This window comes from Lepidothrix coronata, unplaced genomic scaffold, assembly GCF_001604755.1.
Source record: "Lepidothrix coronata isolate B3197 unplaced genomic scaffold, Lepidothrix_coronata-1.0 Scaffold1, whole genome shotgun sequence".
Taxonomy (NCBI): domain Eukaryota; kingdom Metazoa; phylum Chordata; class Aves; order Passeriformes; family Pipridae; genus Lepidothrix; species Lepidothrix coronata.
Window position 1 is genome coordinate 3722870 of NW_016690181.1, and position 13111 is coordinate 3735980.

Genomic DNA, 13111 nt, shown 5'->3' on the forward strand with positions numbered 1-13111 from the left:
AATTAGAAAGATAAAGCACCAAAACAATACTTTGAGTCTGTGTGGTAAAGCCCTTCTTGTTTTCAAGACACAATAAAGACCTTCCTAGCCTGTGACAATACGCACAACTGAATGGATCCACTCCAGCACAGATCCTGCTGGGAAGAAAGAAAAAAGGAAAGAATAAAATGGGGAAAAGCTGCAGACATTAAGAGTGTAATCTCCAAGTTCTTTCACATCTATATTCTACCAGGCACCCCACTCTCAAAAGCAGACAGAGGAGTCAGCCACAGTCACACCTTTAGCCTTAGCTTGAAAGCCTTTACAGAACTGTAGTGAAGGATTAGAGTCAGGCTTTCAGACAGTGAGCTGCTGCACGGCCCCATGTATCTGCTTTTCAGTCTGACAGATGAAACAAACCTGTATTTCTGTATTTGCTCCCTCACTTACTGCAGACAAAAAGGGACATAGATGGCCAAAATTCATCTACAGAAACACCTTCACATTCTTATTATGGTGACAAATTTAGAATTACAAATGAAAAAAAATTAGATTGCACTATCCAAGGAGTCCTGGAAGCATCACCAACAGTCTTCAGCATCAAAAAGCTGTTCTAGACTAAGGAAGTGCCTAGAAGAGATCCAGTCAAAATCATTGAAAAAGTCAAAAGAAAATAATTTAGCTCTAAAAATCTAAATTTACTATGTGATTTAAACATAAGACACTCAAATAAGAACTTGAAAGGACTTGTCTACAAAGAATCTGTTTTTACCAGTTGTGCTGGAAGACTAAAAGGATGTCATTCTCCATTCAGAGATTATTATTCCAGAATTCAGAAACCCTTTTAATTTTAGCTTAGGATTCTGCTAAAGCTAACCTTAAAACCCTAATATTTCAATCTGTATATATATTACAAACTATATTAAATGCTTTCATGCAGACATGACTAAGTTTACAGTTGACAGTTGCATTCAATAAGCAGTAAGATTACAACAGTGACAGCTTAAACACAGGCAGCATGTGTAGAGAAAGAACATCATATTAGACCAAAAAACACAGATATAGTGTGTCTCCTCCCTCCTCTCCTTTTCACAAAAGCTGATGTAAAAGAACAATATTATTAATACCTGTAAAAACCATTACTTCACATTCTTATACCAACACTACTGCTGTCACAAATTAAATATATTTATGAATGAATTCACCCTTAGACTGAGACAAAGGAGAGGCTTTAATTTAAATTTAGAGGCCATATACACACAAACAGTGCATAGGCCAAGTTTTTCATGCCCCTTACTAGGTCATTTGCCAAACAAAATTGAAAAGATATAAAATGAATCTTTCAGGAGAAAAAGACCCTCAGAATCCCACAAAAGATGAGAGCAGAGGAACACTCATCTCCCAGGCACTCTGCACAAGCACAGGGCTCACTCCTTGCCCAGAGCTCTATGAATAGTAAAACCAACTGGTGTTTAATGTCCCTTACATCTTTCTCCTAATCTCTGGGAAAAGAAAGGACTTTTACCAAATACATTAAACAGAAGAAGATAAAGCACCAAATCAATTTGCTTTGGCTTTTATGTAAAAAAAATAATCACTAGATTCCAGGAGAAAAGCATGAGCTGCGGACAGCTACAGTAGCAACTCCCTGTCCTATATCAGATCTGGAAAATCAGAGAAGTCAGAGCATCTAAACCAGGGCAAGAAATGCACACATGAAGAAATACACGACTGCACAGGCAAGCAAGAACAGAAGGAGGGATACAGGAGCCAAAAGGAGAAGCAAGATCTCTGTGTAAGAGATTTAATTGTGAAATCTCAGCAGAAGAAATCAAATGAGTCACAAGACAAGTTCCTGCTCTAAGGACCCCCGCACAGCAGCTCTCTCTAATCAGCCAGGAGAAATAATGAAGCAGAGAAGGAAAAAGACAGCAGGTCTTGAATGCACAGACCAGGATTCAACATGAAATATTCAACTACCAAATTCAGCCACTGCACATTAAAGAATAAACACTTCTTTTTGCTCAGTATGAAATACAACCTTAGCACAGCTGATTGGATTGCTTCCCTGACTGGGTGCTCTTACTGTGTGAACATTATCTGCAGGGGAGCACACTTCTCTGCAGGCATTTGCCTGGCTCTGTGAATGAAGAACCTACCATCTTTTATTTTTCCAGCAGAACAAGCCACCACAGATGGATGAAATGGAATAATGGAAATAGGAAAGTCTGTGCTTGCAACACGCCCACCTCACAAAACAGGCCCAGCAGCCACCACATTTCTGCTCTTCCAGACCGCAAGGCTGCCTGAGAAAAGCTACTAGGCACTGACTCTCTTGCATTATCTCCCCTCATTTACATTTTACCCAAACAAGGCCACAATGACAGGGAAAAACATTCACTCAGCCTATACTTCAGAATATTTAATTGCTGAAGCATGAAGTGACAGCTTCCCAGAACAACTTTCTAAGGAAAAAAAGTCTACCACCACTTAGAAAGGGATTGATATCTTGCTTTGGGAATAGCTTGTGTTACTAATGTCCTTCATAAAGGGATTTCACCCTGACAGAAAGGACATGGAGCTTTAACAACATGCCATCTCAAGTATGTGCCACTGCAGCAAGTGACCATGCAAGTTAGGATGGCAGGTAAGTTGACAGCATCCTTTGCTGGCAACTGCAATATAACAGTCTGGATTTTTGTGGAGTTCGCAGCTCCCACCAAACACACCTCCCTGCTACACTACCATCATAGACTTTTAATCTCCTTATAGGAAACTAAGCCTTAACACAGATTCACTATTACCAAATCTTAAAAAAAAAAACCCAAACCCACAAACCACCAAAACAAACAAAAACAACCAACCCCCGCAAGGCCCCCAAAACCAACGAACCAACCAGCCAAAAAAAAAAAAAAAGAAAAACCAAACCCACAAAAAAAAAGAAAAAAACTCAAAAAAACAAAACCAGCAAAACACAAAACAAAAACAAACAAACAAAAAACCCAACCCAATCACAGGAACTTCAGCTAATTTGACAAAGTCAAAAAGATAGATCAAGTAAAAGCAATGGGACATGTCTGACTGTCTTCTACAGCCTTAGACCAAAGAACTAAGTCCTGCAAAGCCTCTTAGTGGTTCCTGTTCTGTCTCAAGATTTGACAGCTCTAGGAAACTCCTGGTTCCCCATCTGTTCCATGGGAGAAAAAGATTCTCCTTTTCTTTATTTAACCAGTCTTCTAAATCTTGTTGAGATAGCCTGATGTGTTGAAGGTAGCCTACAGCATCCTTAATTTTCATAATAGATATTACAAGACCTATTTGTAGCAGTCACTACTCTAATTATTGATTGACTTAACCTGCCTAAGGCATCTTTGATTGGTAAACAGGAGGAAATCAGAAAGTATTCCTGTGCTGACCACAGAGTCAAGCAGGAGGGCAAGGCAGCATGCACACTTACTCAAAATCTTCGAATTCCAGATCATTTCCCTCCACAGATGGGCTTGAGTTCTCTGAAGTGGAAGCAGAGGAGGAGGAAGAACGGAGACGGTTTTGCTGATATCGCATAGAGCGCTGTCGAATACTGTCCCTCCGGGAAAGATACTGGATCATCCTCTGAGCATAATATGCAGCAGGAGACAATCTGAGCAAGAGAAAGATAAGCAGATACTCATTACACAAGTTCAGAATGACAGCCAGTCCTAATTTTCCTTTTGAACTCCAAGTGCCAGGTCAGTAACAGCATATCACAAAATTGACTGCATTTTATCCATGAGTAAGACAGAGTAAATAAAGCAAGCAAGTAATTTTCCCCTTATACACTACACTCCTATGTGATTCCCTTGTTGTGCAAACAGAAGCACTACTTAGTACCTATAGACAAAAAGCTCATCCACAGCACAGGGATATTTGCTTTCAGTAGTCCTTGGAGCTCATCGATTCATTTATTACCAGTTCACTCAACTAAGCCCAGCAAGCATTACTTATACGAACCAAGCCCAGCCACAATGTGAACTCTGCTTACAATGCCAAACAGCAGCAGCGTTCACATAAACATTGTAGGAAGATGGTGTTGTTCTGATGGTACCTATGGAGTACCATGGAGTATCAAGCAGGAGAAAAAAAGGTTTCACAGCTTTTGTTTAACTACTTGGTAATCTAAATGGCAGGGATAGCAGCAATTTCATCAGATCCACTAGATATATGTTAAGTGGAGCTTCAGAAGCCTCACATCCCACCTGAAAGGAAAACTTTCCTCTGCAAGTAACTCTTAATTCTCTTTCATGCATAACCTAGCCTTGTTGCATCAGCTATCATACACCAGTACTACTCTCTTGATACTAGATTGGTGAAAACACACTCTCTTTTCCTACCCTGTCTATATCCACAGCTCCTTACATATGCTTTCTGTGACACAGTTACTCAGTGTTAATATCCAGACACCTCAGATACTTGATTTATCATTTTATTAGCCTTATTTGGATTAGACTCGAATTCTAATTTGAGGAGAGAAGGGGAGATGACAACAGTGCCCCTGTCCTGGAAGTTAGGTATAAGATGTCTATTCCTTTACCTTCTAGCTCCCTTCTCCTCTCTTCCCATTTCATATATGTGTTTCATTTTGTTCTTTTTTATTCAAGTTACCAGCCTGGTACTTCTCAGAGTCATGAAAATACATTCTCATTTCCTGCAAAGGCACCACAGCCAAGAGACTGATAATGGAGAGAGCAGCCCTAATTTTAAATCTATAAATAAAAGTCTGAACAGCTTAAAACAAAATACCTCAAATGAACAGTGAATTCTAGGGGATAATCATAAACATATACACACTCATTCGCAATCTCAAAGAGAGGTGGCCTGTCTGTCCATCTTCAGAACAGTTTCAAACTAAATTCATTTTACAATGGACCTCACCTTCAGCCACGAAGACTTTCAAAGATACATTTAACTTTATAATGACTAATATCACACAGTTTCACTGTGCTACAATATAACCAGTGACAAAAATGCAACTCCGTAATCATCTCTGATAATATGATTGATAGAAGACTTTTTATTTTTTCTTCCTTCCAAAGCTGTGCTGATTCTGTGGAAACATACTGGAAATAAGATTTTGCTTATATATTGATACATTTCACATCCACAACAGCAGGGGCAGCAAATAATCACACCAGGTCTGATAAAGTGCTCTGCTACTATCCCTAAAATCATATTTCAATGGAAAACTACATTTAATAGCATTTCTGGAGACTGCTCTCTAAAGCAGCACAAAAAAAGTGCACTAATACCTCAAAGGGTAGACTGTATTAACGTTGCTTTTGCTGCAGACACCCATCAAGAACATTCAATCTCTAATTCCACCATACATTCTGCGCAAGTAAGCAAAAGAGAAGGTGGCAAGAAGGAAGGAATTAGAAGTCATGTAGACACAAAGAGAGAGCAACTTCCCCAAGGTAAGGTCCCTGCACCTTACCAGACTGCTTTGTTGGTAAAGCAGCAAGTTCAGCAAACAGACTACAGGTACAGGGCTATAAACACCTAAGTCAATAAGCAGCAAAAGGATAAGGGGAATCACGTACTCAGTTTGATTTTAATTCCTCCTGAATCTTTTATGCTCTGTTTAATGAGTTAAATCTCTTCATGTTTACATGAAGTAGAAGGCATTGATGTACAGAGGACTTCTCTCTACTCCCCATAAGATTTAAATAGGTCAAGTATAAAAAAGCAAGACATTACAGAAGCACACTCATAAATGAGGAGCTGTTCTCTTCTTTGGCCTTTTCCATAAGCCAAAGCCTCTGTGCACACCTAAAAATAAGTCTACAGCATAATATGTGCACATAGAGAAAGAAAAGCAACAAGCAAACAAGGGAACACTGGAAAACATCAACAGTGATCTCAGCAGTCCAGCAGAGTAACCGCTGAAACTTTCCTTTTTGCTAATATCACACCAAGGGAGAGTTTTACAGAAGGATACGAAGAATGAGTTTTGCAGACATTTAATCTTCTAAAATTATGCAGGACACCAGAAGAAAAAACATCATGATGCTTGTTAGAAGAACATGAAAGGGTAGGCAATAAACACTGGACACAAGGGATGACATGACACCAGATTCAGCTTCCTGACAGCACATGGTATGCACGCTGGATAGACTGTGGAAAGGATTTCCAAACACAACATAAGAAGCTTAAGTCTCATACACAGAGACAAAGGTGTGAGGGATAAAATACTTTCTAGCAACTTAGATTTTTTTCTAGAGACACTTGTACCAAACACCTCTGTGATGCTTTATACATGCAGTCTGTGAGCACCTTACTGAGTATTTCTATTAAAAAAAAAATATATAGGTGTTCTTTGATGATAGCTTTATTTAATTCCTCTGCAGGTTGTGTTTTGAGGTCAGTACATATGGAAACTGTGCAGAATGACAGAACAGCCAAGCTGACGTTAAAAAAGTTCAGCAAGGCCACTGAGAAATACTGCTGCAGTCTACATCAGAATATTCATTCTAAATCTGAGGGAACTTCAAAAAAATGCTCTCCCCCCCTCACTGCTGACCTAGGTTATTCAAATATAGCACCATCACAGACAGTAGATGCAGAAACAAAACTAACACACACACACTCAAAAATAAATTTTTCAGACCGCATAGTTTTAAAAAAAGACTCTATTGGAGACAGCTTGGTCTTAAGGACATATATATATTTTTAATATATATTTAAAACACATGTACACCATGGACATATATAGATGTTTACTTATAGATACAGATGTATGTTTATTTCACCTTTGTTTCACTTTTCCCCTTTACTATTTACATCTCAAACACATAACTTTACATTTCAAACTTATGATCACAGAATCAACTAAGTTGGAAAAGACCTTTGAGATCATCAAGTCCAACCTAAGACCCAACACCACCTTGCCAACTAGATCATGGCACTAAGTGCCACATCCAGTCTTTTCTTAAACACCTCCAGGGATGGTGACTCCATCACCTCCCTGGGCAGCCCATTCCAACGTCCAGTCACTCTCTCTGTAAAGAACTTCTTCCTAACGTCCAACTTAAATCTCCTCTGGTGCAGCTTAAGACTGTGTCCTCTTGTCCTGTCACTGGTTACCTGAGAAAAGAGACCGATCCCCACCTGGCTACAACCTCCTTTCAGGTATTTGTAGAGAGTGATGAGGTCTCCCCTGAGCCTCCTCTTTCTCCAGGCTAAACAACCCCAGCACCCTCAGCTGCTCCTCATAGGACTTGTGCTATAAAAAAACCCTCAAAATGCAGTAACATTCCTTTTAATCACTTCCCGAATTTCTAACAAGTTAAAGGGACAGTTAAAAATATCCTGCTAGCCTGCACACCAGCAAGGTTTATGGAGAAAGACTCAAATCCTACCCCACTCAAACTTCCAGCTCGTACTGATTATGCATCTATGAATCTCATCCTCTGAAAAGGACAGTGATATTTACTGGAACAAATCAACTCTCTTCTAAGAGGTTGCAACACTGGACTTTTCTTCCAAAGCATCTTATAAACTCAAATCACTATAGCTTCTACCACAGCCTAAACACCACTTGAACTGTCACATGAAGAGCATTGTATTGGTTAGAAGATCGTTTCAAGTAGAAAAATATTTTTGACAATTCTCCTTATGCTAGGAAATGTCTCAGGCATTGATTCCTTTTCATATGCTTTCTTGAGCTTCATCAAAGCAGACATCTGACAGGAGGGAAAAAAATTCAGTAACTTACACAGGTTGTCCTTTCTTTTTTAAAAGGCAGCTCCCAGGAAGCCAGAATCAATTCTTAAAATCTCTGCTCTATCAAGCTGCCTGCTTTGGACTACACATTTCAGAAAAGGAATGGTACACTTCCAGAAATTAGCAGCTCCTGGCACTCATAAATTGACCTGAATGTAGTAATATCTTTTAATTAACATTTGTAAAATACTATTTGCATCTTTCTAAAATCAAAATCAAACTTTCCAAACCAATCCGTTTACCTGTCATTTAATCAACTGCCATTTAGAAGCTTTTACATTTACCAGCGTGGTTCAGACATGCAGTTGCCAAGACCTTCAGCAGTCACTTAAGTTGGTTTCCCAATGACTTTACATGTCCACCTTGCTTCCATTGATGTTTTGTTTACATCATTCCTGAGCCTTTGAATTATCTTTACAAACCAACTTTCTTCACGATAAATGGGGAAAAAAAAGCCTAATGTAAGATTTCACCTCTACAAGGCTTTATCTACAGAGATAGTTAGCAAGGAGTTATTTACCAGCTCAACTTTATCATCTGGCCAGTTTACAACACAGACTTTTATTTCAGAACTTGTACTTAGAGCACAATTGGTATAAAACTGTTGTTAATGATGAAAAAAATAACGAGATTAAAAACTACCACTAAAAACCACAAAACAACAAACCTCCTTCAAAAACTTAAGATTTAATTTTCATGCAGTGGTATTCCTGTACTCTCCTTTATGATAAATTCTAGTAGCCTTCAATTCATGCAGCTATGCCAGAGGTTCCCTAAAAGCCTAAATCAGATATATTTTACACTTACTGAATTTTCCTCATTCATAGCTTAGTTAAACTCATCTAAAGAAAGCTTATTTGTCACGATTTATTCTTTGAAAGCTTCCAAAGCTGCTTGCTGTTCACGATTCTATCATTTCTTCTGACACAGTCTGTGGGGCACATAATCCCATCTGTTGCTTTCTTAATACACTAAGTAGAAACTGCAAAGATCACTCCTTTCCATTTTTGATAACTCTGCCACGTTTGCTTTTTCTAGTCCTCTGAAACACTCCCACTTCTTTTGAAGATTAAGCAGCACTACAGGTGTTTCTATGTCTAATGTCAATGATTCATGACTCTTCAGAAATAACTGTCAGTATTTTGTTCTTAGTGAAGTATACATAACCTCCTGGTTATGCTCTCTCTCATACAGATACATTTATGGAGACAGTTCATTCTTCCAAGCATGCTTTCTGCTCACACCAGCTCCCAACTGCCTTTCCTGAATTCCCTCTTTCTCCTGAATAGACTATTTGTTTTTTCTTTGTTTTTCTTCAAAAGAGATTTTGAATACATTGATATATCTCATTTACTGTTGGGCCTGCTTGTCACCTAGTGTTCTCCATTCCAAATGATTTCAGGAATCCTTATGTGCTTACTTCAATAGTAATTTCTTCCTCTTTTCCTCATTCTCCCCCAGACTTAACAGCATCTTCTCACTTATTTTGCACTCTGTCCCCATGGCAAGCCATTAAAGAGGAGATGAGCCCAATATGAGAACCATTCTCAGAGGATTCAGTGAGTTATACTGAAGTTATGCTTTTGTCTATAAAACTTAAATGCATTTAGACTGCATTTAACTTTTACCTGGCTGGATCTGGGTAGATCGGATGTTCCCGGGATCCTGCTCCATCATAGCGAGATAATGAAATGAGGGAAGACTCCAGCAACCTCCTAGAAAGGAAAAACAAACTATAAAGTCAAAGACCATTCAGGAACATCCTTCCTATTTATGCCCTACTTTCTCAAACCTCTTAAGACTATTTCTATGATTAGTGCAGAGCATTTCGCAACATACTGAACCACTCACTGATGGCACAAGTGTTTTCACCACATAGCTATTCCAAGTGTAATATTCTCACTGCACAGAAGAAAGAACACCTTCTGTAAGGAAGAAGAGTGGTCCCAAATCTGCTTCCAAGTTCCAAGAGAGAGATGCAGATGTCACTTCTCCTTTAGAGACAAGCCATCCGAATTTGTCAGGTCCATAAACATTACCACTGCATTGGCCATCTGTAAAATTCTTACCTACATAAAGGTGGCTACACATGGAACGAGCCATGGAGCATGGAACAAAGAACACACTTCGGCATTTGGACTTTAAGGGTACCACTGGTGTTTATTCACAGTAAGATATTCAATCTTAACCTTAAGGCTCTGAAAGAGAGGTTTTCAGCTACAAAAAAATGTTCTATTCCTCTGTATTTTTATCAGCCACAGGGAGAGATACCAAATATTCACTCAAGAAGTAAATGTATGCAAATGCAGCAAGAGAGCCTGAATATGTGAGAAGTGAGTCTGAGTCATGAAGGCAGCAGAATCAAAAGTATATAGCAGGAACATGTCGTCCACCCTGGCTTCTACATGCACCTCTATCTAGCTTCTGTCATAAAGCAGAGAACAGCATTGTTTCAAGACTGACTCATGGCCTGTTGCAGCCATTAGATTAACACAAGAGAGATGATTTGGGGCAGGTAGAGAAAGTGAAAAAAACCAACTGCCAAAGTTTATAAGACTGCTGAGTTCCCTTTCAAGTCTTTCTGCCTCAGAACTGCTAAATTTTGTTTTCCAATCTGTAGTTTAATGAAAACTGTTGAGGTTTGAAAGAAAGAGGTCCAACACCACATCTGTTCTATTCACACACACACACAACTGTCAAGAAAGATTTTAATCTCTCAGTCTTAGTCCCACACTCCTAATGCATAGTTAGCATTTGCAGTGCAGGACAGTAAGCATCAACACAGGAAGCAGGAAGAAGCACAGATAAAATCCACACCCAACTTCCCATTTCTAGCCTTATAAAGACAGTAGAATTGAAATGAGACATGTTTTTTTCCAGCAGCAGCCCACCCATCAGGATCTCAAGACAAATTTTCACTGCCTTCCAGCAATTAAAACTGAAGTAAATTTTTTTCTTTTTACATTACAGATCTGGAATGCAGAAAACAGCAAGAGATCATTCCAGTTTTCCAGTTGGAAAGGAGTGTGTCAGCTTAAGAAACTCAGGACTTGCTACAAAGCACTGAGACTACAGAAGGCAAGAAATTCTGTCCTCTCTGGCACAATGTTGCTTGGCAACCATTTGTCTTATTCAAGAAGAGTTATTAAATCTCTTAACTTTGAGATGAATTAATTCCCCAGGTTCCCAAGTCAAAGGCTCTAACCTTGAACACTGATAGACAGAGAGAATCCCTTGGCTCCCGAGAAAGTTGTTTTACTTCAGTCCTGTCTTACCAAGCCCTCTCTTCTGCTCCAAATATATGTCAATATGCACATAAGCAGCTAATCCAGAACAAACACTGCTACAGCTTCAAGTATACCTGAAGTCCTGAAACTTATGAGGTATACCTATCACTTGCATCATATATAAACTACTTTAATTCCTTCTGGGGGAAAGGTAGGCAGATTGAAATTAGCAGAAGGGATATTCTACCTACTCAGTCAGCTGGCCCTTTCCAAACCACTGGCTCAGAGTTCAGAGATTATGTTACCGCCATTGCAACACCAACACGTTTTTTGAAATCTGCTCTTCAAAGCTGCTTGTGCAGAGTGGTCCAAAAATAGCAGTTTGCAAGCAACCTGGATGTGCCAAGGCTGCCACCCTACTGGAACATCCTGCCTGATCACTGGACTTAGTCATGGAGAAAGAGCTCCCACAGCATGCAGATTCTGGGAGAGCCACAACCCTAGAAACAGCAGCTGCCTCCTGACATGAGCAACCTACACACAATGCAACAGACTTATTTGATGCCATTTCCCTTCAATGCCTAGGGTGTTCTGATAACGTGCACACACAAATAATAATCAGACTCATCCCTGTCAAAAGTCTTGGTGCCTATACACTAAACAGCCCATCCTCTGTTTAGCATTTCTGTTAAGGAGCATAAACATAATTCATGTGTGAATAGAAGCAGCTTTGTTACAGAAAACTGCTAGCCACTAAACATCTAAGTTTCCACCAGAGAAGCGTGCAGAGAGAGAACAGAAATCCATATTGCTCGCATCTCCTTTTGAAACATTTCAGTAGACCATGTTGACTCCTGAATCTTTTGTGCAGCTTACAGCAACCTCCTCCTCTCTCACATCCTCCATTTTTGCTACCCAGATATATAACAGGCTAACACTAGGCTCTGTGGAAGCAATTGCTCCACTATCTCTGTCTAGACAATATGAAATTGTCACAAATGACATCTAAAGTACAATTAGCAGAGAAACTGCAATTTCCACTCTCCTCCCCCGCTCACCAGAAAAAAAAAAGAAAAAAAATCACATATTATCATCCTCCAGGTTGTCAGTCAGTGCTGCAATGATGACGATTAACTCTGCTCACCCTGAGAGATGCTTCTACCCCAGCTTGCTAAAATAGGAGGAGGGGGATTGTAGTTTTTTTGTTGGTTTATTTCTTTTATTAAAAACTACTATAAGATATAAATTGCCTCTGTTCAGCAGCACTGAGATCTCAGCAGACTCCTTTTCTGTCAGACATCAGTAGCTATGGAACTGCCGCTCTACACTTGTTCTGCTACCCCAGGTCTGTAACAATTGTTAGCAAAGGGGTAAAGGAAGCAAAGTCCAAATTACAGGACACCTCTAGACAAGGGAGAGAGAAAAGATAGTGCAAGCACACAAGACACCACAAGCAAAAAACAGAAATTTCTCAGGAATGAAGCAGATGAATGCCAGAAGCTGCAGCTGGAGGGAGAAAAAGTCATGAAAAAAATCTCCTCAGAGCATACCAGCCATTGGACTATACCCACATTCTCCCCACAGGGGTGAGGAACACCACCAAAGCCTTTTGAGACAGAATGATTCATATTGGCGGGATTTGAGAAGATACTCAACTGCAGCAAATTGAACTTTTCAGTAACAGTTTCTAAGGATATGCAATCCCTACACCACATCTTAGATTTGCTGTCAGAGCACATGTAACTGAGTAGCACTACCCCAAGCCACACTGAGGGAAGGGTTTTCCTCCCCATCCAAAAGGAAGGCATCAACAAACACCATTGAGGTTTAGTTTCCTTAAAATCAAAAGGGTGTTCAGTCAGCTACCATCCTCCTAAGCTGCTGCACACCAACAACCAGAGCAAATCAGTAAAATGAAGCACTCTAAGGACAGCAATCACATCCACCCCTCCCAAGAGACCCAGCCTTCAGCTATGAACAGACCCTAAAACAGAGTAATTCCTAGTTATCCTTTGAAGCAAAAGTACATTGACAACTTTGCCGGCTTTCTGTGACTTTCCTTCCCTTGTTTTGAATCTTCCCTGAAAAGACTTTTATATTCCTTACTGCCCATTGGGAGGTGAAAATTATCACACTACTTCATCCCT

General features: G+C 39.6%; 1 protein-coding gene across 2 annotated transcripts in view; it reads right to left on the minus strand.

Annotated features, from left to right (window-relative positions):
* AMBRA1 (autophagy and beclin 1 regulator 1) overlaps window positions 1-13111 on the minus strand; it is a 128516-nt gene that overhangs the window by 88033 nt on the left and 27372 nt on the right. For both annotated transcript variants that reach the window (XM_017808090.1, XM_017808081.1), the window contains 2 exons: window positions 9366-9452; window positions 3437-3619 (listed from right to left, as the gene is read on the minus strand). In XM_017808090.1, the coding sequence (XP_017663579.1) occupies window positions 3437-3619; window positions 9366-9452 (270 nt within the window). The remainder of the gene's footprint in view (window positions 1-3436; window positions 3620-9365; window positions 9453-13111) is intronic.